This window comes from Myotis daubentonii, chromosome 7 (assembly GCF_963259705.1).
Source record: "Myotis daubentonii chromosome 7, mMyoDau2.1, whole genome shotgun sequence".
Taxonomy (NCBI): domain Eukaryota; kingdom Metazoa; phylum Chordata; class Mammalia; order Chiroptera; family Vespertilionidae; genus Myotis; species Myotis daubentonii.
The window spans coordinates 88,273,988-88,301,302 of record NC_081846.1 but is presented as its reverse complement, the minus strand read 5'-3'; the positions used below and the strand labels follow the sequence as shown (position 1 = coordinate 88,301,302).

At 55.9% G+C, this 27,315-nt stretch overlaps 1 protein-coding gene across 1 annotated transcript in view; it reads left to right on the top strand.

The window, feature by feature from the left end:
• GYPC (glycophorin C (Gerbich blood group)) overlaps positions 1-23,183 on the top strand; it is a 40,967-nt gene extending 17,784 nt beyond the window's left edge. Inside the window, exons 2-3 of the mRNA XM_059704719.1 lie at positions 20,996-21,046; positions 22,535-23,183. Of these exons, the coding sequence (XP_059560702.1) occupies positions 20,996-21,046; positions 22,535-22,731 (248 nt within the window). The 3' untranslated portion in view covers positions 22,732-23,183. The remainder of the gene's footprint in view (positions 1-20,995; positions 21,047-22,534) is intronic.
• Positions 23,184-27,315: the final 4,132 nt, after the last annotated feature.

The window sequence follows — 27,315 nt, the reverse complement described above, 5'->3', positions numbered from 1 at the left end:
AGTGGGCATTTCAGGCCAAGGGAACGGCATGAGCCAGCACCGGGGAATGGGAAACAGAGGGAGTCCATGTGACCTACATGGGTGTGACCCACAGGGGGCTCCTGTGGGGCAGGTGGGAGGGGAACTTGTGAGATGACAGTGTGGAACTCAGGCTGGCTGTGCCTGTGGCTTTGGCTCATGACCGGGAGTGCTGTCCTCTGGGTGTGTCCCTGCCGGGAAACTCCCAGTCTATCTGGTGAGTTGATGAAAGAACTGAACAGTCTGTGGAGTTGGCATGTAATTTTTAGGACATATTTATACTTTTTAAAAAAGTGTTGTTTATCTCAAACTCAGATATAACTGGGTTCCTGCACTTTATCTGGTAGCACTAGGAGGAGGGGCCCTGGGCATGGGTGTTTTCTAAAGGGCCCCAGGTGATGCGAATGTGCAGCCGGAGCTGAGAGCCATGAGCAAGAGGCTCCTGCTGCTGTGGCTGGCCCACCTCCCTGAGTCCCGGGCCAGGCGCCGCTGCAAAAACTTCTGCGTAGCTGGGGCATTGCTAGTCTCCAAAAGCGTGGCTCCCTTCTCACTCATCCCTTCCACCCACCTCACAGATGTCTCCCACGATGGCTGAAAACTGCTTTTTACATAAATTTGAAAATCTGAAACATAGTAATTTTTAAATAATTTGAAAATTACTTTAAATAATGTGTGGAAGTGATTTAATAATTGAATATACTTAAATACAAAATAATAAATCATTATTCATAACCCTTCTATCACTCCCAACACACTGATGTCTCTTTCATCAACTTGTAATTATACTCTTGCCAGAACCTCAAATTCTCTAAACCTCAAGACTCCCAGCCTTACCAGGTGTGCCTTCCTGGAGCCCTGACCTCACACCATACCTCCCTCTCCATGTCCACTATCCTCAGTTCTGTTGGTCTCTCATTTTTGGTAGCTCTCAAATGTTTTTTTAATCTTGGAAGAAAGAAGCCTTCCTTCCCTTCATCCCTGAATTACTTCAGAATTTCTAAAGAATCCCTTTTATTCCCCTGTAATCTCTCACCTGCTCACTCCCCACAGAAGACCCAGCTTCTCTAACCTGACCTTTAAAACTCTTCATGGCCCATTATTCACCAAGCAGATAAATAGTACAGTTTATTAATGATATTGAATGTGGTAGTGATGGTAGGAGAAGTAATAAGACAAGGAAAAGGAAGAGAGGGAAATAAACTCAATATAGCTACTGGATTTAGTCATTCTTGTTTTTTTCTTCCTTTTTTTCTTCCTAACTAAAACTGATGCTTTTATTTTTCCCAAAATACAATTCAAAATAGTTCTCTGAAAGGTGTAAAATTAAAAGAACACCTACATTTGTTTTAATATAAAAGCATCCATACTAAAAATAATAAGCTTATTGGAAATCTGTTAGACTATCTGGTTTTTCTGGGAGACCTAATCCTGATACTCAAATGGACCCAACCCTACAGCTGGCAAATGTCTGTTTGTTTACTCTGTTTTCACTCTGTTGCTTGACCTGCTTAAGAAATTAGACACCCGTCTGACAGAATAGAAAACCGTGTTTGTACTTACCCTCCTGCCCCTAAAATTGTGTGTGAGATCTCAGACCTGCTCTTGAAGTGCTGAGATCACCGATGAGGAAGGTGGGCAAAGCCTCCTGGGTATAGTGACTGCACCGAAACCTCAGGAGTGAGCCAGGTCACCACCCTGCTGGCCCCTAAACACCCACCAGCTGCCCAGCTTCAACCACGCCCCTACAAAACTCTACGGTGAAACAAGTCGGAGTTGGTGGCTTTTTCTGATTAGTCTCCAGGGCATTTGTCGCCTTCTGTGAAAGAAACATTTACTTCAGATGGCAGTTGATTTGTATCAAGGGGTTTCAAACTGACAGAGGAAGAGTGATGAATGTGTTCGTGGTGCCTTTGCTTTTGCAATATTAATGTGGGGAAGTATCCCTCCCAAGACCTGAACTGCAGCTGGGAGCTGGGGTTGGGGCTGGGGAGATGGAGCAGCAGTGTGCCTGGTGACGTTGGGACATCGGTGTCATAGAGAAGCCGCTGTCAGGAAAACAGGGAAGGGTGGGGTCAGGGGTGCTGGGGCAGAGAGTGAAGAGAAATGGCTTTTCCTCCCCACGCTCAGAGGCAGCACAGGGCCTGGCGCCAGGGTCAGGCCACTTCCTGGCTATGTTGTCTGATGCAAGATGAGGTGAATCCGTGATTTCCTGACGCTCCGTCCCTGTCCTGACACCCAGAGAACAGAGGAGGCTAACAGCACAGAGGGGTGCTCAGGAAGCCATGAGCAAGCACTTCCCGCTCCCCAAGTCCCAGGAACGGGCCTCAGACCTCTCCCCACCAGAGGCCCTGTGTGAGGAAAGGGGGTGGTGACAGTGGTGTGTGCAGTGTGTGTGTGTGGTGTGTGGCGTGTGGTGTGTGGTGTGTGGTATGTATGGGTGTGGTATGTGGTGTGTGGTGACAGTGGTGTGTGTGTGGCGTGTGGTGTGTGGTATGTGGTGTGTGTAGTGATGGTGGTGTGTGCAGTGTATGTGTGTGGTGTGTGGTGTGTGGTATGTGGTGTGTGTAGTGACGGTGGTGTGTGCAGTGTATGTGTGTGGTATGTGGTGTGTGGTATGTGGTGTGTGTAGTGACGGTGGTGTGTGCAGTGTATGTGTGTGGTGTGTGGTGTGTGGAATGTGGTGTGTGTAGTGACGGTGGTGTGTGCAGTGTATGTGTGTGGCGTGTGGTGTGTGGTATGTGGTGTGTGGTGTGACGGTAGTGTGTGCAGTGTATGTGTGTGGTGTGTGTAGTGTATGTGTGTGGTGTAGGGTGTCGTGTGTGGTGTGTGGTGTGGGGTGTGTGTGGGGTGCCAGGACTCACACTGTCTCTGTGTCACAGCCCAGGCTCCCTGAGCCGCACGGCAGGATGCCCCTGGAGTGTGTTAAGATGATTTCCGTAAAGAGCAGCTGGTTGATGTGCATTTGCCCTTCTTGTCACCACCCCCCCAAGCAATATACCCCCAACATTTAAATCAAAATGCCCCCTCTCTTTGCTAGCACCCTTTTCAAACACGACTCCAACAGCAAAACCAAGTCATAGCAGCACCTCAGTATCAGCACTCACGTGTGCGTGTGAACTCCTGCTGCTCTGTCTCTGTGCATCCTCCCATGTCATCCTCACAGCTGTCCTGGGGTGGGCCCCTCGGGTCCTCTGCACAGGTAGGAACAGTGAGTCTCAGCACCCCCGCCCATCCCTGTGGCCCCTCTCTGGCTCCCTGCTCCGGTGGCTCTCCTCCCTGCTAGGACCCTTCTGTGTCCTTCCTAAACTGGAGGTGCCATTGTCTTTGGGTCACGGCCTCCCCTGGGCATGCCCTGCAGGCACGCCCTGCTGCTGTGTCTTTGGGATGCGACACTCAGTGCCTCCCTGGGCTCCCCGGAGGCTCCAAACCCTCCTCCACTGCCCTCACCACCTCGCTGCTTCCCAGCAGGACACAGGGCTCTGCAGAGCCTGCCTGTCAAACTCGGGAAGGAAGGAGAAAACACTTTCCGCCTCCTGTTTGCCAACTGATGAGCCTTCTGGAAATCCAATAACAGAGCATGGCTAATTAAATCATCATTATTTACACGTGCAGCCTGATCGAGGACAGTTAGTCATGTAATTAGGTACCTAATGGTGCTGAAAATGCAATTATATGATTGTTTAAGTGAATTCCCTCCTCCAGAGAAGTGGTCAGGATTAACCCACATGATCCCGCTGGAGAGCAGGGACCACAGAAGGCATGTCAGTGTGACCCTGGCTACACGGAGGTCGAGTGGTGTGCACTTGAATCACATGTATGAGCACATGTGCACACACATGCATAGGCTTGTATGCATGCACACATGCAACACACACATGATGTCAGCTTTACCTCTGTGTCCTCGGGACTCTAAGTAGACCTGCTGTATATGGGGCTTGATGAGTGAGAGCCATTGATATCCCTGGGAGCTCGGTGTACATCTGAGGCGTGACCAGATGGATGACTTGAAAGTCGTGGGGCGGTGATTTATTTAACTTGAGAGATGCAGGTGTCTAGAAAAGAATAATGATAAAAGAGTTAATTGGGACATGCCAGAGGCTTTTATTCCGCATCACTAGTTCACTCCCCTAGCATTGTGTCAGGTGTTGAGGCGTAAAACTCAGTCCTTGTCCTCTAGTAGCTCAGAAATTAGTGTGCAAAACGTTTTAATGGTGATTTGAACAAGTTGCTCAGCAACCTGTAGCCGCAGGCTGAATCTAACCTTTGGCCTGTTTTGGTACAGTCAACTAGCTAAGAATGTTTTTTACATTTTTAAAGGGTTGTATAAAACAAACAGTTAAACAAAGAAGAATATACTAGTACAGCAGAGACCATATGTGGCCTGTAAGGCCTAAATTATTTGTGAAAAATCTTGCTGCTCCTGAAAAAATATTGGAAGAACCTTTGCACAAGTCAGGGAAGGCTTCTTGGAGGAGGTGATGGCTGATCAGGAGTTTTCAAAGGCCCAGAGTCCCTGTGGCAAGGCCTCCTCCATACGCCACTGCTTCCCAGGAGCGTCCTTCCGGCTGCCCCAACATGAGAAACAACACCAGACCAGCCTAGAGGAGGCCTGAAATGACAACTATGAGAGTGCTGAGGCTCTGGAACTTGGACTAGATCTTTAGCAGAAGGACCACCAGCCCTGCGGCCAGAAGTGGCTGCCCTGCTCCTCAACACTGAGGCAGTGGGAAGGGACAGACAACTCACGTGTCAGGCGCCTGGAGGCCTCGATGTCAGTGACTTTAGCCCTGGAATCAGCAGGTGGCTTGTTCTGTGAACTGAATGGGGTGGGAGAGAAGGGCACACACACAGCTCCCAGGCCTCTGACTCACAGACTCCCGGACACCTGCCTATCGCACCTTCCAGTCACCCCCTGCCCAGGCCTCCCCCAAACAGCGCAACTCAGCCCCAGCCAACCCCATCTCCCGGCTCCCTAAAACCTCCGCCCATTGGGACCCCATATCATGTCCCCAGCCCTGGCACACCCTCTGCTGGCGGGGGGAGCCTGGCTTCCTGAAGACATGCTGACTTCCTCTCCCAATTCCAGTGCCACTGGGCACAGAATAGACAGTGGCCACTTCCCAGGCTCTATTCCTCCCTCCTCCTAAAGGAGGCTTCCTTCAAACACTCATTGTGTCCCCCTCCTCCTTTTGTCATAATCTGCTCCGTCTCTCTCGAATCTACCTCCGTCACCATGCTGGGCTGTCAATACACAGGGGACTTCTCTCAGTTCCACCCTCCGCGTCGGCCACCAGCGCCTGCAGTCACACACTGGAATGGGGCATCAGCCTTCCAGCCTCCATCTCACCCGTCCTCCTCTCTGAGCACTTCCGGCATTTCTAGCCCACACCCCTGTGGATTCCACATCTCCACTCCTGCAGTTCCGCACCCTGGGTGCCTCAAGTCCAGTGACCTGGCCACTTCCACGGACCCGACCCTGCATGTCCTCACTTCCTCCCTCGCATCCCACAGTCCCTCGCCATGGTTCCTCATATGTCCTCAACTCTCAGCAATGCCTGGGAAATATATTCAAAACCCACCACTGTCTGGCCGGTTTGGCTCAGTGGTTGAGTGTTGGCCTGGAGGTCACGGTTCCATTCCCCGTCAGGGCATATGCCTGAGTTGCGGGCCAATCCCCAGTGTGGGGTGTGCAGGAGCCAGCTGATCAATGATTCTCTCTTATCATTGATGTCTTTCTCCCCCTCTCTCTCTCTCTCTCTCTCTCTCTCTCTCTCTCTCTCTCTCTCTTCTTCCCCCACACCCCCCCCTTTCCCCTTTTGAAAAAAAAAAAAGAAAGCACCACTTCTCATCTCTTCCACTCTCTCCCTGGCTTTACCTGGACACCCCAGCTGATCCCCTTCGTCTGCACAGTGGCCAGAATGACTGTCACTTTGTCAGCCAGCTCCTGCCCCTTCTCTGCTCAGAATCCTCCCGTGGCTGCCGTCTACCCAGAGCAGGGCTGAGCTGGAGCGGTGCACCCGGGCCCCGGGATGGCTCTGCCACCTCCCCTGTGCCTGCCACACTCACTGGCCCTGGCTGCCCCATAAACACCCTGGCCCCCTCCAGGGCCTTTGCACTCGCGGCTCCCTTTTTCTGGAGCACTCTGTCCCAGACACCACATTCTTCCCTCCATGGCCGCCTCCGGGTCTTGTTACACGCCGCTTCTTCGTGACTGCAACCCTCCCCCCCCCACCCCACCCCTCCCCCCAGTCCCCGTGCTCTGTCTCAGCTCTGTCTACATGCCACGCGGCTCACTGGTTGCTTCTTTTATAGTCTGTATCCCTTCCCTAGATTTCTCTTCTGCTATCTCCCCAGGGTGTGTGTGTGTGTGTGTGTGTGTGTGTGTGTGTGTGTGAGAGAGAGAGAGAGAGAGAGAGAGAGAGAGAAGTTGAACTCACTTAGCCATTTCTCCTCCTCTCCTCATGGCCCAGGCTTGGAGAAGTAAACGCATCTCTCTCTCCTGTGTACCGTCACTCGAACAGCTGACCGTGGCTGGAAACACACCCACTCACACTCGCGCGCACACTCACTGCCCGGCCCACCTCAGTGCCGTGGTCACACACCCAACACGCCATCCAGCAAATCGCCATTTTCTCTGCTCAATGCTTCCCCACGCCCCTCTCTGCGAGCACCTGCATTCCGAGAAGGCATCCTCTCAGCTCATTTCACTGCAGAAGGAGCATTTGACACAGTAGCAGGAGCAGGACTCCTCTGTGTTTGCTGTAACAGGGAGCAGAGCGAGGAGAGGGGCCAGGAGTTGGAGGGAGACGAGGCAAGGGGGGAGGCCTTCCTTTCTTAAACTTGGAAGAACAGCTGTCAGGTCACCTGCCTGGGGGGTGGGGGTTGACGATGATGCAGGAGAGAGGGGCAGCTTCAGTGGCGAGGTTCATGCCCTTGAGAGAGGAGGGGGAGCTGCGTGCACAGAGGCCCCGGCACAGGGCAGCGGGACAGTGAGAAGCTGTGTGGCCCCCAGTGCTGTGGGTGCTCAGCTCGGCCCTGACGCGGCCTGTTCGGGTGTCTTCCCAAATCGCTGCCTCTTTCCCTGGTCCTTCTTCCGCTCCAGGCCCGCGTGACAGCCCAGCTCGCAGCCTCCCTGCGCCTCTTCTCCACGCACAGTCGCCGGGGCCTTGTCCCACCCGTGGCTGTGAGGTCCCTCAAGATGCTGGAGGCCCAGCCAGGCCTCCGCGCCGCAGGTCCCCCCCCCCCATCCCCCCAGCTCCAGACCCTGTGTCCGGTGGCCGGCTGTGCCTGTGCTTGCATCTCATGGGCTCCCGAGGTGACATGTCCTGCACCGGCAGTGCCCCACCCATGTCCCCAGCGGACCTCCTCCCCTCCCAGTGAACTGCAGCCCCATCCTTCCTGCTCAGGACAAAACCTTGACGCTTCTCTTTGCGCACTTCACGTCTAATCCCCCGGCAACTCGTACTGGTCCCGCTCTCTAGATCACCCACACCTCAGCGCTCCTCACCGGCACCCCGCAGTCCCCGTTCTGCGCTGGCCTGGCCACGCCACAGTCTCTCCCATCCGCACCCCAACTGTCCTCTGCGCAGCAGCCGGAGGATGCGCCTCAGGCCCACAGCTCGCACTGCTGCAGCCAGACCCCTGGCCTCCAGCCCGCAGAGCATGAAGCGCTGAACCCCTCACTACGTCCTCCAGCTGCTGTGCCCTCAAGCCCCTCCTAGCACTTTGCCCCTTGCTGCTGTCCGCCACAGGGTCCTGGTTCGCCTGGAACCCAAGCCTGCCTACCCCCTTACCCCCCACCTCCCAGCTGGCTGACGCCTTCCCAAAAGGCTCCTCTCTCCAAGGTCTGGGGCTCATTCTCTCCCTTAGCTCAGCCTGCATTCGTCCTTTCGGCTGCGGTGACAAAATACTGTGGTCTGGGCGGCTTAAAGGACAGGCATTTATTTCTCACAATTTTGGAGGCTGGGAAATCCCAGATCAGAGGCCAGCAGCGTCCGTGTCTGGGGAGGGCCTCCTGCCGGTGCACGGGGAGGAGGAAGGGGGGTCTTCTCGCAGGTCCTCGCGGGTGGAAGGGCTGGGGGGCTCCAGAGGCGCTTCTAGGCCAGTCCGTTCATGAGCACTCCACCCTCCTGGCCTAACCGCCTGCCGAGGGCCACCCAGCTCCATCCCACTGGGGATTAGATTTCCGCCCATGAACTGGGGAGGACACAAATGTTTGGTCTGCAGCACAGCCCAGAGCTGCCGCCTCCGAGAGGCCCCCGGCCCTCTGAAGAGCAAGCCCTCTCCTTCTCCCTTTTTTTTTTTATTAATCTTCACCTGAAGGTATGTTCTTACTCATATTTAGAGAGGGAGGGAGGGAGCGGGAGAGAAAAACATCGACATGAGGGGGAACATCTACCGGTTGCTTCTCGTAAACACCCCAACCAGGGGTCGAATCCACAGCCAGGTGCGTGCTGGACCGAGAAAGGAGCCGCGCCCTTTTGGTGCCTGGGCGGCGCTCCAGTCACTAGCCCTGCTCTGATCATCACCACCGCCTGGATCAGCACCTGCCTTACCTCATGGGTCCACACTTTTAACTCCCTGTCGCTTGCCCCTCCTCTAGAAATGGAAGCCCCTACATAGTCATTGCAAATTGACTGTGTCCCACATTTTATTTTATATCCTCAGGAACTGAACAAAGTAAATTAAAGATGGAAGCCCCTGAGGGCAGGGCCTCGCACTGTCCACTGTTAGATCTACAGGCTCTAAAACACGGGACACAGGAGGTCTCTGGTGAACTTTTGTTGAAGGGATGATTCCAGAATGAGCTTTGGAATCGGACAGACCCGATTCCAATCCCACCCACAACCTCTGTGTGACCGACCTGTCTGGGCCTTAGCTTCCTCGACTGTAAAGGGCAGGCAGTTACAACATCCACCTCAGTGATTCTTCTGAGAAATTGGAAAAATGCATGTAGTTATAAAGCGAGCCCCCAAATGCTAGCAGTTCCATCATTATCCACACGAGGAAAGGGGGGTTCAGTGGGAAGAGAGAGCCTCGGGCAGTAAGGGTCAGTGGAGGCCAGAGAGCGGCCCAGACCTCAGGGTATTGTGAGCGGGAGAGCAGGGAAGGCCACCCCAACGGCCCAGCGGCTGGGGGCCTGCTTCTATGGCAGGTAGAACGGGGCAGGCGACTTCTCTCTGGGTAAGCTTCAGCGCGGCCAGATGCCCAGGGTCACCCCAGGGAGAGGCATAACAACACTGACCTCTGTGCTAGGTGGAGAGATTGGCTCCTCCCACCCTGTGTGGGGAGAGTGCTACCGCCCATCTCCGGGCCCAGCCCACTGTCGGGGCCTCCACATCTCCCCGCGAGGCACAGCTGCTCCTTGCAGAAGTGTCTTCCCATCGCACCGGCCTCGCCTGTGCAGGGGCACAGCAGTCATGGACCCGAGGCGCTCGGTCTTACCAGGCATGCCAGGGCTGTGCCTTAGAGAAGCACCTGACTCAGCCGGGCAGGTGTGGCCATGGCTGCAGGACATGGAAGGCCATGTGAGTTCATTGATGGATGTGTGTGCACATGTGTGCATGTGTGTGTGTGAACAAGATGGGGAATGAGCCCTAACCGGTTTGGCTCAATGGATAGAGCATCGGCCTGTGGACTTAAGGGTCCCAGGTTCGATTCCGGTCAAGGGCATGTACCTTGGTTGCAGGCACACCCAGTAGGGAGTGTGCAGGAGGCAGCTGATCGATGTTTCTCTCTCATCAATGTTTCTCTCTATCCCTCTCCCTTCCTCTCTGTGAGAAATCAATAAAAATATATTTTAAAAAAAGATGGGGAATGAGTGGGTCTCCTCTGATCTAGAAAGTCAGTGAAAGACTCAAAGTTGAGGAAAATGAGCAATAAGTACCCTCACATTTAAAACAGACACCAGGCACGTCCTGCGTGGCGTCCACAGTGGCCAGGGGAGACCACCCACCAGAGAGCTGCCCTAGACAGTGGCCACACGGGGGTCCCTGAGGTCGACTGGGGAGAAGACAGTGCTGCATTGCTCCTGCCTCTCCCGCCCTCTGGACCTCGCTCCACCTCAGGCCAATGAGAGGGCCCGGGAGAGCCCGGGGCAGGCAGAGCTGGTGCCATGGAGCCGGGCTCCCCGCACAGAGCGCACTTGCTCCTGTCACCGCCGAGGAGAGCCCTGCTGCGCGGGAATTCCTGGGAGAAGGTGGCGAAGGTTCTCAGGACATGCGAGGAGACTGGTCATGGCCGCTGCTGCACACCCTACACAGTCCCCGCTGTGCAGGCCCAGGCCCAGAGGGGCTGGCATGAGCCACTTCAAAGCAGCCCCCTTGACAGCCCATCCAGGCTGGTCAGGGTCCAGCGGCTGGAGAACACCTGGTCGGGGACGGTGCGGGTGGGTGGGCATTCCTTCCCCGAGGCTGCCCCTGGGCCTCAGAAAGAGCTTGCACACTGGGGGCATTCCCACCAAATGAGCAACCCGTCACCAGTTAAGTAGAAAGGAGGTTCCTCTCCCCTGGCTTCCCCTTCCCACTGCCGCTCAGGGGTCTGAGCTCGGAGCTGGGGAGGAGGCAGGAATGAGAGGAGAGCTGGCCGCCCCCTCCCCCTGCTGAACAGGCTGGGTACAAGGGGTGCTTTGGTTCTTTGGTTTTATTTCATTGTGATACGAACACTTAAGGTGAGATCCACCCTCCCAGCGCCTGTTTCACTGCACAGTCCACCATGTTTGACTATGGGCAGCATGGTGGAGCGATCTGTAGAGCTTCCCCGGGCTTCCCGAACTCTGTGCCCCTCCACCAGCACCCTGTCCTCACACCTACGGCCCCTGACCACCACCACCCTCTCTGCTTCCGTGGGTTTGACTACTTTAGGCCTCCCCTCTGAGTGGAACCCTGCAGCATTGCCCTCTGTGACTCGCGTGTGTCACTTAGGAGCTAGAAAATGGACTGAGACCAAAGCTTTTATTTCGACTACACTTTCCTCTTTCTGGAAGGCACTGGAAGGTGACTGGAGGACAGACACACAGCGAGTGTTCTGACAGCGAGGAGGGGTGGAGAGCAGCTGTGCTCCCCTTGCAGGGCCTCTTCCTCGGCTGCTGCTCTACCACAGCCCTCCTCTCTGCACCTGCTCATCTGGGCACCACCCCTCTGCAGACATGACTGCAGGAGACTAGGATGGAAATGAAATTGTGGACCTATAATTGCTTTGCATAATCGTGCCCTTAACTTGGTAAGGGGATGTGTAAAATTAACTTGCTAACAAAGTTTTGCTATTGTCTATTTGTATCTTATTTCCCCCAAAAAACAACATGAAAAATAGTGGTGGCAGCCCCAGGCCAGTGCATGGCGCTCTGGTAGACAGATAATCTGACTAGGACAAGGGCCTGATGGAGGGCTGGGTCCTGGGGACACAGAGCCACCCAGCGTGGTTGGAAAGAGCTAGAATTGGAGGCTGGTTTGATAATCCCTGGGAAGCTGTGGGCATGGTGTAAGGCTGTGGTCAGGAAGGCTGTAGAGCAATGGAAGAACCAGGCAAGGATGGCCAGCCTGAATGTTCAAGGTCATTTCCAACCAAAGCTGCTATGATCCCAGCCACTGATAAACACAGGCTCACTACAATGTTAGCAAGAGATGGTTTAAACTCCTCCAGCCCTTCTTTCCCAGGCATTTTGAAAGATGAGATGTTCTGTGACCTTAAGGTACAAACCCAACTACCCTGAAGTTGCACTGATTGGCTTCCGGGGAGTAGAAGGACTTTCCAGTCTGACCCCTCTGACACCCACTCAGCTGAGTGCACTCTCTGCAAGGCAAACCGGACATCACTGCTCCAGGAGGCCAAACCCAGCCACTTCTCTATAAACATGGACATGGACACAGACTGCAAAGGGTAGGGCAAAACACTGGTAGGGAAGGAAGAAACGTTTCTCTGCACTCAAGGCCCCTTTGGACCTTGTAAAAATTAAGTCTACCTGAAACAAATTAACAAAATAAAACTACCAAATTTAACTACGTATGCACATATGGGAACCCCACCTACATGGGGGGTTCAGAGACAGAAAGGGAAAGATAGGTACATATGGCAGTCTGAGCTAAGGGTGAGGTAAGGTACGTTGGGGCTTCAGAAAGGAGGCAGTCGTTGCAATTATTTAGCAGATATTCAGTGATGAGGACTTTGCCCTGCCCTGTAGATAGGTCGAGATAGGTTATCTCTGATAACCTCTTATTATGGCAAGGCCCCTAATTTAAGATCTCCTAGGTATTAAGAGGGGCAGAAGTTTCTCATGAGCCTGCAGGGTCTGGGTTGCCTTTGGCTCAGTAATAATCTGCATATCAAAAAGGCACATCTTGGAATACCTGGGTCTGAACCCCTACCTGGATGAGATGAAGAGATTGAAGATGGTCACAGGGATTTAAAAAAAAAAGGGGGGGGGGAGCCCAAGAGGAGAAAAACTGAGTCGGTGTATTTCCATTACAAGGTTCCTTCCCCTGAGAATGTAATCAGAACAACTGAGGCCTCCCCGCTCCCCCCAGAGAATTCTAGCCAGAGCCTGTCAACGGTCTGGGAAGTGTCTGTAGAAGATGCTCAATCCCGGGTCCTGAGAAGCCAGCGGAGAGAGAGGCCGTGGTGACCTCAAGGAGCTACAGAGAAGCCAACCTGTGGCCAACAGCCCTGGGATTTCTAATATGCACCTGGGAGCTGTCCCTGCTCCACCTGAGAAATGAGAATCCGGGTGAGGACTGCTGGGGTGCGACCACCGCTCAGCCTCCTCACCCGCAGGTGAGCGCTCGGGCAGTGAGTGCTCCTGCCCTGTCCCCATGTGCGCTCTGTGGTTGGAACTGAAAACGTCTACTTGAGGCATCTCTTTACCAGGTCAGGCCTCAGGTGTGGGAACACAAGACTCAGGTCACTGAGAGGAGGTAGCCACAGTCCCACTGCCCAGTGGTGGCCCAGCATGGGTGGAAAGAGCTAGACTTGGGGGCTGGTTTGTGGAGGGTCACAAGACACCCAATGGGGCACGGGGTTGGGCCAACAGGTGCAGCGGGGAGGGACCTGCATGGACTTCTAGTCTGAGGTCAGTTCTGAGAGCCAGTTCTGAAGACCCACTCCCACTCCTTGTCCTTTAAAGTGACACGCGTTTATTGTAGATGGTTTGAAATGTACATACAGCTGTACCCTAGAAGAAAACAATGCCACCATAACCCCATCCACCATGCAGAAGCAACCACCTCAACATCTTAATGTGCTCCTTTCATTCCCTTTTCTAAGGCTTTTTAAAATAGTTGACATAATTTGTATTTACAAGCTCCTGTTTCTTTCCCTCAGGTTATACTGTAAGTACTTTCTCCTGTCACGGACTCCCATGCATCTATCTCTTCAGTAACTGCTTAATGTTCTACCATATCGGTGTGCTGTGATTTCCATAACCAGTTCCCTAAAGAGGGCCGTTTAGATCCTTCTCTTCCTTTTATTTTCTACTTCAAACCATCTTGCAATAGACTTTCCTGAGCATGAACTTGTCTTCCATTTCAGGTTATTTCTAGGACCAATTACTAGAAACAGAGCTTTTGGTTCTCAGGGTGACGCATTTGGCAAACAGTGTAAGGAGCAGGAAAGGTCCCCATTTATGAGAATCCCACTTTGACAGAGGCCATGTCGACAGTGATAAGTAATATTCAGATAGCCGGCCTTAGCGGGCGCCGTGCCAGGTGCCCACACATACCCCCAGGGAGCCTACCCAGTAGGCATGCCACAAAGCTCAGGTCTGCAGGCCGAGGCATTCCGCGGGACAGTCCAGGGTGCTGCAGAGCTCGGTCGCTCTGCCCCTCGCTCCTTCTCCTGGGCACTCCATCCCTGACCGCCAACAGTGCCCACATCCCTGACCCTGGCAGGGTGCCCTCACTGTCCCCTCATCTACATGGGGTTGGCGGGGGTGGGAGGGAGAATAGGTGTGTCTATGGTCTTCTGTACTCCAGCCCCTTCTGGGGACCCGGGAGCTGGGAACCAAGCAGACACTTTGGGATACACAGCCCCACTCTGGATCCTCAAAATGTCTCCAAACATCCATTTCCTGTGCCGCCTGGGGCCCCAGATGCCTTCCTGTGCAGAAGCACCTTCCTGCGGCACCTCAGAGCCCAGGTGCACTTACATAAAGCAGCCGTGTGTCCTCCCGCCCCGTGTCACTGAGCTCAGTGCAGGCAGGGCATCCGGAGCCCCTCGGAACCCACTGCACGTTCCAAAGAGCCAGGCTCAGGGACCCAAATCCAGGTCTTCCTGCCCAGTGCCACTTGCGCCAATAACGGAAGATTGAGTTCGATAAAGGGGAGTGGAAGCTTCACTCTTTAATCAAGGAGTGGAGAAGGGTGAGCTCATGCTTTCATGGCACCTCTCCACCGGGAGGAGCCTCTGTATTTATAGACGGTGGCTGGAGAGATTAAATTCCTTTAGCATTCTTCTGTTGCACTGGCTCTTCTGCATATCATTCCTTTGCACGTGATGCCCATTGCCATCCTGGTTTTTGCACTCAGCACCTTGGTCTTTGTGGTGGGGAATCCTGTAAGTGAGCATAGATCGTGACGTAGTTTAAGTCTTGGAAATATTAGGGTCTTTTAATCCTCCCCCAAGGATATGGTTTTATATTGCTTTTTAGAGAGAGAGGAAGGGAGAGAGACTGAGAGAAGCATTGATGTGAGAGAGAAACATCGATTGGCTGCCTCCCATACATGCCCAGACTGGGGATCAAACCTGCAGACTTTTGGTGTACGGGACAACGCTCTAGCCAAGTGAGCCGCCCGGCCAGGACAGAAAACGTTAGGGCCTTTTAGAGCAGCCGTCACCAACCGGTGGTCCAAGGACCACTGGTGTCCGTGAGGTTCGAAAGGTTGGCGACCGCTGTTTTAGATGATAGTGCAGTGACAACTGCAGTCCCTGATTCGTCACAGGTCAGAGGGTGTGTGCACCTGTCAGACTCTGGCACAGGCCCTGTTCCATTGCCCAGCTCACCCTGGGGCAAGGCAGGGGAGTCTGCAGAGGTGACAAATGCTCTCCAACTACGTCAGCTGGCTCCTGGGGGAAGCATGCTGAGCTCAGAGTTGTGGTGGGGCAGCTGTGACTGTCACTTCTTAGTGGCACTGCTGAGGGTACCAGGACCCCAGTTCTTGCAAAGGATACTGGATAACAGCAGTTGAACCAAGCCGAAGGTCCATGGCCTCTCCCGTCCCCAGCTCAGTGCTCTCTGAGGGGCTCCTGCACCAGCAGCGTCCTCGGGAATGTGTCTGCCTGCTGACCCGGAGCTGGTCTGCTGCCACCCAGGTGGGCACAGCGCCTTCACGGCGAGCCCGCGGGGACCCTGCGAGGCTGGAGGTTCCTCTCTGTTTGCACAGGAGGAGAGGGGGTCCAGAGAGGAGGTGACTTGCGGAGAAGTTCCCCTGACACCAGAGGCGCAATCCGCCTCGAGCTGGGGACGGTGGAGCTCGTGCCACCTGAGGAGACTGCTCAGCGGCATTTAATTCGTGCTCCTTCGGCCTTGCGTCCTGTGCTCAGTGAAGGCTAATCCGTTCATCTGTTCTTCCTTCGCCGCAGTTCAGCACATGCTTCCAGTGCCGCCTGGCCCCGTTGTTTTATACTCTCAACGAGAATGGAGACGAAGTATTCCTTCCGCTTGCTTAGACCCTGGGCTCCACTGAGGCAGGCTGGTCCTTGAGTTTAAATAAGGCTCTTAAAAAAAAAAAGAAAAAGGTTCAGGACAAAGGCAGGGAATGCAGGTGCAGAAAGCCTGGACCCCGACACTCGGGCTGTGACGCACACGTCCTCACCTTTCTTTCCAGTTCCCCTCCCCCGGCCCTCACCCCCAGCTGCACACATGGAAGAGGCTCCCTCGCTGGCACTGCCCACAGCCCGCGCCTCAGTGCCGAGTGTCTGCCCTCCCGCACTGCCCATGCGGGAATGCTCTCTGCCCAGAGCAGTGGCACAGCTCCTGGCCACCTGGCCTTGCGGGCCTCAGCGTTTTGACGTGGGGTGGGTGGTAGCCTGCCAGGCTTTGGTACCTGCCAGACATCGGTCCCTGCTCACACGGTAGCTGCAGGCACGGAGCGGCAGGGAAGCCGAGCACGGCCCGGGGCGAGCAGGGTGGTGGGGCACCGCACGGTGTCAGAGCAGCATCACGTCGCACAACACTCTGGCAGTCCGGGAACAGGAAGGTTGGTTCCAGGGATGATGAGGGCCAGCATTTGACCTTGGGACTGGAAGGCACACTGTGCCCGAGGCGGTCAGATCCTCCTGGCCCTGTGAACTCAGTCAGCAAACCAGGTAAGTGGACACACGCTTCTGCAGATGGCAGGGGTGGCCGTGAGGGAGGACGCAGATAGGCTAAGCTCCCCAGCGCACAGCCAGCCCGGCCTGGAGCCCAGCCCCTGCAGAGATGACCAGGCACATGGCAGCGAGCCCAGAAGCCCTGCCGACCACTCCACCATGGACTCCTCCTCCACGTCCTTCGCTTAACACGGTTCCCGGTTCTCCTGTTGGCATTGCTGACCCAGCTCTCAGCAGGCCAGCCTGGGACCTCCTCCTCCGAGAACCTTCCTTTCCTGAGAACATTGGAGAGCTCCCTCTGAGCTTACCCCCGGATATCTGGGTCTCTGTCCGCGCCACAGTAAGCTCCCGAAGGCAGGCCGTGGCCTGACCGTGGGCGCACAGTGCTGGGCGGAGAAGGCGCTGGAGAAAGCTTCCGAGCAGAGCGCGCAGAATGAGGAGCCTCCCGCTGTCGCAGAGCCCGGGCCTCCTGGAGCGAGGCTGATGGCTGAGACCCCCACAACACCCAGGTAGCTCTGTCCGCTCCTTCGGGCACCTTATCATGCAGAGAGGAGCGTGCCAGCAGCTCAGCCGTTCACGGAGATACACACGGGGTGTCTCCTCCACGAGTCAGAGCTGCCTGAGGACGGGTCGTCCTCTCCGTGTCCCCGAGCCTGGGGCGGGCACGTGTGCACTGCTCTGCTCCGCACTGCTGCGGCTCCCGCCCTCTGGCTTGCAGGAGAGGTGGCCGGATGGACAATAGCTATTTGTTTCTTTCTTTGGGACCATTATAGCCTGAAGCCTGTTTTCCCAGCTGTAGCTTGAATGCTACATCTTTTCAGGGCATGATAACAACAAACCATGCAAGGAAAAAAAATGCATTTGACCTTTTTTCTACCAAGAAGAAAAGGCAGTTAATAAACTTCAAATGTCAAGTGATTTCTACTTCACTTTCATAAGAACTTCAAGGCCAGAATCGAGAGCAGGAACAAGAAACTTAATGAGCGCTCAGGGGGACTTTCCCTGCCCCCCCTCCTCCCCACCCCTCCTGCATAGCTGTGCTCCTCCCGAACACACAGACCCCATGGCGTGGCCGCTGCAGGCGGCCTCTCCTCTCAGAGCCTCGAGACAGGTGGCTGTGCTGCACAGCTCTCCTGGACACACATCATGGCGGGCACTCTCCAAGGATTCCACCACAACCCAGTGTTTCCCTTCATGTTTTAAGGCTAATAATCGTCTTCTCCCCGAACACCAGACCTCCTTGCCTGAGGACCTCCTCATTCCCAGCCCCCAGGAACTCGCTGCCCGGAGCCTGGAGCCCTGGCTCAGCCTGGCCCAGTGGCTGGGAAACCAGAATGGGCGCTTTCTCCACCGCCCCTGAGGCCCAAGGAAAGGCCATCTGAGGTGGGGGAGGGGTGCGAGGATAGAAACACAAGGGAAGGGTCAGTCTGTGTCCACATCAGCTTTCCTCTGCTTTGTCCTCCACCTGCCTGCTCGTTGCTTGATCGCTTAGTTGAGTTTTCTTTTATGAAACACTGTGGGGCTAAGGATTTGATGTATTTCCTCTTATAGTGTGAATGTCCCGAACATGATGGTGAGCATGACCCTGGAAACACCCTTCACATGGTGACTCGGGCCCCTGTGTGTGTACAAGTAAGATCAAAGCTCTACCTAACAGCCCCCCGGCCGCAGGGGAGTCCTCACGCCTCCTAAGCTATTTTCTCTCTGTGTGTCCCTGAGGTCAAAGGCTCGCTGCCCATTCCTTGGGACTTGCCCTGCTCCTTGCAGCCACGTGGGGACCCAGGGCCACCAGGCACCAGGTGCTGTCTCCCTGTCAGCGGACAGTGCTGGGGCCTGACAGCGTCCAGGCCCTGTGTGGACTCACAGGCCTGTCAACTGGCTGCGTAGGTGACCAGCTTTGCATTGCAAACAGGAGTGTTCATAAGACTCAGAATCGCGTGCCCACAGTGATAAACCCCTGTTCTGAGCTGTGTGCATGTGGCTACCACTGTCTGCGTTACAGAGAAAGCATTGCTCATTTCCTGTCCCTAGGACAGGCAGGTACCACGACCCCTGTTTCACATGCACGGGAGCTAAAGGCAGTCGATAGTAAGCACTTTGCCGACTGCCCCACTGTTACATTGGCTGAGCCAGGATTTGAACCCGAGCTGCCATCACGGCGATGTGGTGCAATCTGACTCTCAGTTCTTGGAAAGGGCTAAGCTTTCAAGTAGCAGAAAACAGCTGCCGTCCAGTGGGCACCCGCGCAACACTGGGCGTGGGGTTGTGGCGAGGCTCCTGTGGTGTTGGGATTGGTGGAGCTCCTCTCTGGGGCGGGGGGGGGGGGGGCGCGGGGGGAGATGTAGGGCCCTGTGGGTCTCTGCAGAAGGTCAAGGTGAGGCCTCTCATGCCTGTCCAATCTCAGGGCTGGATGGTGTCTCAGTCTGATCCCAGATCCACACTTGGCCATAGATTACACCCTGCTCCACTGTAAACGCACCTTGTACGGCTGCCCCTGGAGCCCAACCGAGTTCCTGAGCTCAGTACCACTCTAATCCCCAGCACACACTTACCTTCCACCCAGCAGGGGGTGGGTTTTCACTCCAGGCTTTCAAGGGGTGCTCAACTGAGCAAGGGTGCTTACCCACCGATCTCAGAGGCGAGAGATCCAAACCCAGGCTCTGGAGCCTTCGTGTCACAGATCACGGACAGTGAGTGACATTTGGGGGGAAAGCTGAGAAGCAGGTAAAGGTGAGCACTGGTGCGAGCACTGAGCTCTCTGCCTGGCCTGTTTATACTCTTGTCTGTGCAGCAAACTGCTATTCATCCTTCCAGGGCCAATCTGCTGACACCCCCTGGGAAGCCTTCTCTTCCACCAGCACGTCTCAGCCCTGTGCACATAGAAACACTCGAAGGCCTGTTCCCACAGAGGGCGGCCCAGCCCAGCACTTCCGATAGAGCAGAGCGGGGGTGGAGTCCGAAAGTTTGCATGTCTGCGGCTCCCAGGAAATGCTATTGTTCCGGTGACCGCACTTTAGGAACCACTGTCTCGTACCATCCCCACCGTCCCAGACAGGCCGAACTCCCTCCCCTGTGCCAGTTCCCGTCTCTGGCAGTTCTGGTCGTGCTGAAGGGTCCCTACCCGGGGCTCAGTAACATGACGCAGCCCGAGCAAAGTCAGCTCTGCACAGCCGCAGGGGTGCAGGCACAGAGAGCGGCTCAGCCACCAGGCCTCTTGGTGGGCACGACCTTGCAGGAGCCCATGTTGGAGGCTCTCTTGGTGATCCCTCAGGTCCCAGGTCCCTCCAGCCCGCAGCCTGGCTGGCCTGCCAGAGGGCTGGTGTTCCGGTTCATCGGTTTGAGTACTCGGTCCTTAAACAGAGCCAAGAAAAGTCCCCCACGTGATTCAAGCCAAATGCCGCTGCTGCTCACCCAGCTCACCCAGGATCACATTGACGAAACTGCATTAAAACTAAGAAACGAAGAGAGAGGACCCAAAAAAACAAAATAAGAAATGAAAGAGATTATAAGGGATTATAATTACAAATGATTATGAGAAAATACTACAAACAATTATATGCCAACAAATTGGACAACTTGGGGGAAAAGGATGCGTTTTTAGAATATACAAGCTTCCAAGACTGAATGAGGAAGGAACAAAACGGAACAGACCCATAGCTGCTAATGAAATTGAGTCAGTAATCAAAGACCCCCCAGCAAACAAATGACCTCATTGCACTAGAACTCCAATGATGCTCTGAGCGGAAATGACTGCCGTGAAGGCGCCTTCTCTGTTTAGATATGTGTCATTGCTGTACTGGGATTTCCACGTGAACACGGATATTTCCACGCTCTGACGGATCCTTCCTCTCGCTCACGGCCCAGAAGAGGGAGGAGACACATGCAGGTTCCTCGCCCTCTGGCCAGACGCTGAGCTTCAGAGAAGCGCACTTAGCAGCAGCTCGGAGAGCGCCGCGGGGCCCTGCCCCTGGGGGGTGCGCAGACCTGTAGAGGGGTCTCAGGGAGGGATCTCCTGCTGGGAGCCCTCGGGGAAGGGCTTCAAGAGAGAGAAAAGGGAGTGCACCCCAGAGGTGAGAGCCCGCAGCCCCAGCTGCCACTGGACGGGCTGTGCGAGCATGGGTAAGGTCACTTTCTGAGCTTCAGTGTCCTTCCTGCGAAATGGGCTCATAACGCCACATGTGCTAGGACTGCTGTGAAGAGCACGTCACATTACAGACAGGAAGCACTAAAGGGCACCGGCTCAGGCGAGCTGTCCACGTGCGGACACGCCACAGATGGTCTGGTTTGACCATCATTGTGAGAACAGCTGAGGTGGTGCCAGTACCAAGTGCAGCAGTGGGCAACCTCCGCACCCTGCAGATGTGTGTGGAGCATCGGCAGGTGCAGGCACCCTTGCGGTCAGAGATGCTACCCTCACACTCCACACAGCCCCGGAGGTGCCCGCCCTGGGTCTGGCTCAGACGGTTCCTGCTGTGCTCTCCGGCACCGTCAGGGCCGAGCGGAGCCTGGCATGGCTCTGTGCGCCCCTGGCCAGAGGCCCGCGCAACATGCTGTCTCCGGTCCGCTCCGCCATTCACAGAGCTGCTGCATTGTGGGCAGAGGGTGCGGGCTGGGCTGAGACGCCGCTGGTGGCGGGAACCTTCCTCTCTCAACTTGGGCTCCTCTGTTCTGTTCACAGACCCCGGCCCCGGGATGGCGTGGACCACAATGGACATAGCCATCATGGCAGGTGAGCTGGCCCAGGCCCGCCCAGCGGTCAGGAGGGTCGGAGGCGGCGTCTGCAGGAGAACCAGCTGAGGGTTCGGGCGGGCATGCTCTCCCTCTCCCAGGGGCTCTGCGTGGACACTGGAAGAGCCTGGCCCGTCAGAAAGTGTCCACAGGTGTCCGGTGGTGAGGGAGAGATGAGGGCGGGAGGGACCCATGGCAGGGTGCGCACAGGGCCCTGGAGTCACGGAGATCAGGGGCTGGACACACCTACTCTGAGAGGGGTGGGGGGTGCTGGATGGACAGGGCTCCCTGAACTCTTCTCTGTGTCCTCATCGCCCCCCAGTCCATGTCCTGGCCCCACACCCCATCCCTCCATCCTTAAAACATGTGACCCACTGGGCATGGTTGTGACCCCAAACCGCTTCAGGAAGGACTGGGTTTGGGCGGTGCAGCCTGCTGTTTCCCCCCGAGACTCACACATCTCCCAGCTCCTGAACAGCTCGGGGACTTTGCACCCAGGTAGGAAGACGTTAAGGCCGCCCTCAAACTGCTCTCAGTTCTACGTAACCTGCCCACTGACCCTGACCCTCCTCCTCCTTGGGCAGTGCTGTTAGCGTCATGCACAGCAGTGCTGTCCTGCGGGCAGCAGGACGGTTAGGACACTGTTCCTCAAGGTGGGACTTGGGGACAGTTTGCGCCTCCCCACATTCTCTAACATCCCCCGAGGGGCACGAATGAACCTGCCTCTAAGGCCAAGCAGAGGCTTGCTCTGTGGCCTCAAAGCAAATGCCTGACTCACACACCCCAGGCCCCATTAGCCCTGCTCACCTGTCACCCTGCGGCCCCTGTGACCTGGCTCTGCTGACCAGCCCTCAAACCTCATCTCTCCCCTCCTGACTCCAAATGAGCCCACACCCCGTGCTCGCACACCTGTCCCCCAAGATTCCGCCCCTTTAGGCTTTTGCTTGGCCAACCCCTGCTCCCTGCAGGCTCTTCCCAGATCCCACCTCCCAGGGGCTCAGGAGAAGTGGGCAGGGCCTGGAGCAGTGAAACCACACTTCGCCCACGTGTCCCAGAGGCCCCAGCTCGCACAGTCCATCCCCTTGGCCTTACCCACCCCCACCCCACCCCTCCCACCCCCATGGTGCACAGCGGGCAGCCAGCTCCACGGTGTCAGTACCTTCCTGCTTCCAGCACTTTAAGTCCCAGGCCCCAGGAATCCTGGTTTTAAAAGACCAGCAAGTTCTGATCCCCTGAACCGCTCCATTCCAGGCAAACCCACATCGTTGCTTTACACGAATTACAAACCATGCCCACAGGTCTGCAAAGTGCCCCGAGGGGACGGGTGGGGAGAGGAGAGAGACAGCAACTCAGATGGGCACCGAGGAGGGGTGAGGGCCAGGGGCAGGGAGGAGAGTGGCGGGAATAGGCCAGGCTCTGTCCCGCCAGGACCCCTGTGGCAGGACCTGGTGCTCTGCCCTCAGACAGCTGTGGTGCCCTCCCTCTGCAGGAGTGATCACCGCCGTGGCCTTCTTCCTGGTCGGCCTGCTCCTGCTCATACTGCACTACATGTACCGGCACAAGGGCACGTACCGCACGCATGAGGACAAGGGCACAGAGTTTGCCGAGAGCGCAGACGCGGCCCTGCAGGGCGACCCGTCGCTCCAGGATGCTGGGGACAGCAGCAGAAAGGAGTACTTTATCTGAGGGCACAGACCTCACCTCCCCCAGCGCCTCCTCCTCCTCCAGGACTTCACGCCGCCACCAAGCAGACCTCCGGAGCACCCCCTGGGCCCAAGCCATACGCGTGGCCTGGAACCCTGGGCTGGGGCGCGGGAGGAGAGGAGGAGCCCAGATGCGGAGGCCCCTCCCAGGGACGGTGACCCCCAGGTGCCAGCCTTTGTCTGCAGGGGAAATTCGGGGTCCTCTGGGCAGTGCAGTTGTCATCTGCGCACGTGTGAGTCCCTGCTGGGTGTGAGTAGGGTGGGGGCTGGGGAAGCAAGAAATGAGTCAGGCTATGCTGACTGGGACGATGGCATCAAATGTCAGCCCTTGACATTTGGGGGAGCAGCAGGTGACGGAGCTGAAGTGCCTTTGTCTTCCATTGATCCACCTCTAAGTGATAGGAAATAAATCTGAAACATAACTGAGCATCCAGAGTCAAACAGCATTAGCGTCACTGTCTGGGGGAGAGAGATGCCACCCAGGGCGGGCTTTTCACCGTGCGCTGCGACCGTGTCCGTCAGAGCCTGCGTGCCGGTGCGGGTGCATGGGGCTGGGCCACCCACTGCCAGTGGCACTGCCAGCCCCAGCACTGACAGGCCCGGGGTCCTGGGCCCACAGAGGGGGAGGGACCAGTGACCAGCATTCCTTTTCCCAAGGGCGCCAGCTTCAGAAACAAAGCCGAGGGTGGAATGGTGGCCCCAGCCGCCCTGGCTGACACCCTGTTCTCTGAAGCGGGTTATAGGAAACTCAGCCTTAGGCACCGAGTGAACCGTCCTCCCTGCAGCAGCCGCTGCAGCACAAGCTCCTGGGTTTGGGCCCTGGCTCCCCTTTCCTGGCCCAGGAACTTGGACGGCTTGCTTGACCTCTGGCCTCACCATTCTTGTTCCTCTAGAGGGCACCCCTCCATGGTACCGACTCTCGGGGCTGAGGGCCCTAACACACATGCCGCGTGCTCGGTGCTGTGTCCTGGCTCATGCGTGGTACCGGGTGTCTGGTATGTACAGATAAGTTAACAAAAGTGCCTCATTGCACCACTTCTAAATGCTTCCTGAATAATAATCATAACTTAAAATGAGTAGCAGGAAAGGAAGATGAACTGCTAACCATCCTCTTTCACAGGAATCCCCAAGACCCCCAGCAGCTCGGCAGTCACCCCGAACCCAGCAGCTCCGAGTAAGACTGCTCCCTGGGTACTGGGAGCTCCGGGGCCCAGTGCAACCGGGGGCCCCAGGCACTCTCCCCAGGCAGCTAATGGGTCTGAACACAGTGGGGAACAGCCACCACCACAGGAGCTGGAAGCCAGGGCTGTCGGGGAGAGACAGAGAAGAGAGGAACCTGGCCCCCAGGTGCAACCGCTCCCGGGGCGGCCCAGGCGCCTGGCCCTCCACCACCTCCTCTGCGAAACGAAGGGTTTGGCTCTGGCTCTATGTCCCAAACTGTGCCCGACAGAACACCACTGCCAGGTGCCACACAGCCACACGGAGGGTGCGCCCGTGCAGACAGGTTTGGGAAATGGCATATTGAGCCGAGGGAAGCAGTGCCGGCTGCCCTCATGTTGAGGGCCCACAGGTTCAGTGCCCGGTGTGCTATGACCCGAGGTGTGAGGGCAGGGAAGGGAACGCAGTCTCCCCGGATGGGTTTGGCATCTGTGCGCCAGCAGTTCCTCAGAACACGTTTGGGAAGCACCAACGGCTTCTAACATTGCTTCCTGCTGTGACGTCGCTTTAGGATTTGAAGAACATATGGGCCTATGGCCTCGTCTTCAAGGGTGGTAAGCACAGTCACCATCTAGTGCACCCGGAGCCCACACGCAGGCGCGCTTGCTTCACAGGGGCTCTAGGGAGAGGGGTGAGCCAGGGCCCCTGGCAGGTGCCTTTGTGGGGGAGGGGAGCGATGGTCACTTTCCCCTCCCTCCTCTGCTGGTCAGCAGCCCTCTGCCTGGCTGCTGGCTGAGACCTGGCCATGGGCGGTGGGCTCTGTGCCCTCACCTCCTCGTCCTCACCTGCCCTGGTCCTCACCCCCTTGCCTGCCCACTGTCCTGGAGGATGTATGGAAGAACAGCCTGCTCCCGCCCACTGGGTCCCCAGGCCCCATCATGTCAGATGCAGTGTGACATGGACACCGCAGTGTTGGGCTGTCCAAGGTGACCAGGCCAGATGCCACCAGGAGGGCAGTGGCACTGGCTGCTGCAGAGGCGAGGCCAGCACGCCAGCCAGTAAAGAAACTTAGTGAGACGTGCACATTCATTCAGGAGCATACACACACACACACACACACACACACACACACACGGGCATGCAATACACACTAGTGTGCAAATAAATGGTGTCCCTCCCCTCAGGCCAAGGAGCACACTTTCCTCATCGTGGGAATCTGCTGACAGTGTGCTGAAGTCTTCAAGCGGCATGCCTGCAATGGATGTTGGGGAGGGGGGTGGGCACCTATGCATAACTATGCACAAACCACACCTCCAAGCTCCAAGGACTCTGGGGGAGAAAGGAGGGGAGGAGAGGAGAGGAAAGCAGGAGGGGGAGAAGAAAGGGGAGAGGAGGGATGGAGGCTGGAAGGAGGAAAGGGAACTAGCGCACTCCGTGTGAAATCCCAGCTTCCCTGCACCTGGTCCCCTTTCACCCTCTCAGTCACCCTCACAGGGGAGGGCCTCGTCCTCCCGTTAGACCTGTAGAAACTGAGGCTCAGAAAGACTGCTGGGCTTTTGGAGGTCACATAGCTTCTCAGGACCAAGAGACCAGTGGGAGGAGCCTGCTTCCTCCCCAGGCGCAGGTGCCTCAGTGGGAGCTCCTCGTGGGAGCAGAGCAGGTGCCCCAGGACTCAGGGTGCCGGAACGACAGTGCTGGCTCAGCACCCAGGCCCGGCCAGCGGTGACCTGACTCCCACGCCAACATCCCCATTCCTGGTGAGGGCCGGCTGGGGCAGAGGCAGCTCTGAGCGGGCCCAAGCAGAGTCCTGGGCAGTTGGCCCTCGGTGGGATGGTTAGCAGTGTAAAATGCTTTCAGTTGGGTCACACCCCATCCACACCTCAAGCACCCAGGAAGCTGGCCGCCCACTCACTCTCACCAAAGAGGAAATGATTGGCTAGCTGGCATGCTGACCCTTCTTGAGTGATTTGTGCTTTAAAATTGCTCGACCCCAAATAAAAATGTTTAAGGACGAATTTTCAGATCCAGAGACAGATGTGTGTCTGATTATCCAGCTGCAGGCCACACACCGGGGTTAGGTACCTACCCAAGGGCGGGACAGCCTCACTGACCGGAACAGGCCCTGCCTCAAGGGGTCTGTGCCTGGTGGAAAAGGCAAACATGCCACGTTCACGGCCCTAACGGTGCAGGTGCAGTGAGGGAAGTGGCACAGAGCAGTGGGGAACGCCAGGAGGGAAAGGCGTCCCACCTGGGGTGCGGTGGACTTAGGGTGAGGGAAGCCTGGTCATCCCGCAAGAGACTAGGGCATAACCGTCGAGGGTCTTGGGCCCCAGACTAAGAAATGGGACTTTGTCCCACGGGAGCCACCAGAGGAACAGGTCAATTCTATCATAAAAGCACGCAACAGCCAAGTTAAAGAAGACACAGGTGGAAATGCATGTGGAGAGGTGCCAGGGGCTTCTAAAGGCTTACCGTGGCGGGGCCCCTGCCAAGGGTTAGAGACATCCCTCACCCTGGGATGCGGAGATGCCCCTCCCTGCAGCTTCCTGTCCTTTAGTCTGATTTCCCAGGACCCCGCCCTTCCTGCTTGCTGGGAGGAGAGCGCTCCTCTCCAGAAGGCAGGGCAGTAGGTCAGGCTCCCGCTGACCGCTCTGTGAGTGTTAGAGAACTTTTCCTTTGGTGGAAGGAACTGCTGATGAGTGTATCCTGTTTATGTTCCTTTGGAGGAGACACTGCTCAGCTGTTTTTCATTTTCTGCCTGAGATCTTTTTTATCATCATAGCAGCAGGGAAGATTTAGGGGCCAACAGGATTTTAACCGGCCCAGTTCCAAAAATAGGACTAACTACAGGAACTTTCAAGTGCCCGTTAATAGGTGATCGGATAAAGATGTGATGCATATACACGGTGGAATATTACTCAGCCATGAAAAAGAATAAAATCCTACAATTTGCGATAGCATAGATGGACCTAGAGGGTATTATGCTACGTCAAATTAGTCAGATAAAGACAAATCACCTATGATTTTACTTATTTGTTGAAATAAGTGAACAAACAAAACAGAAACTGACTCATAGATACAGAGATCAGACTGATGGCTGCCAGATGGGACGGGGGTTGGAGAGCTGGGTAAAAAGGTAAAGGGATTAAGAAATACAAATACTGTAGGTCCTTACAGAAAGTCATGGGGATGTAAAGTACAGCCTAGGGAATCTGGTCAGTAATATTGTATTAACTGTGTGTGGTGCCAGGTGGGTACTGGAAATATGGGGGGAACACTTTGTAAGTACATGATTGTCTGACCACTATGCTGTACACCTGGAACTAATCCAAATAATACTGAGTGTGAACTGTAATGGAAAAATAACATTTAAGAAGGCTCTGTCGTGAGGATATTAGCAGCACTCTCG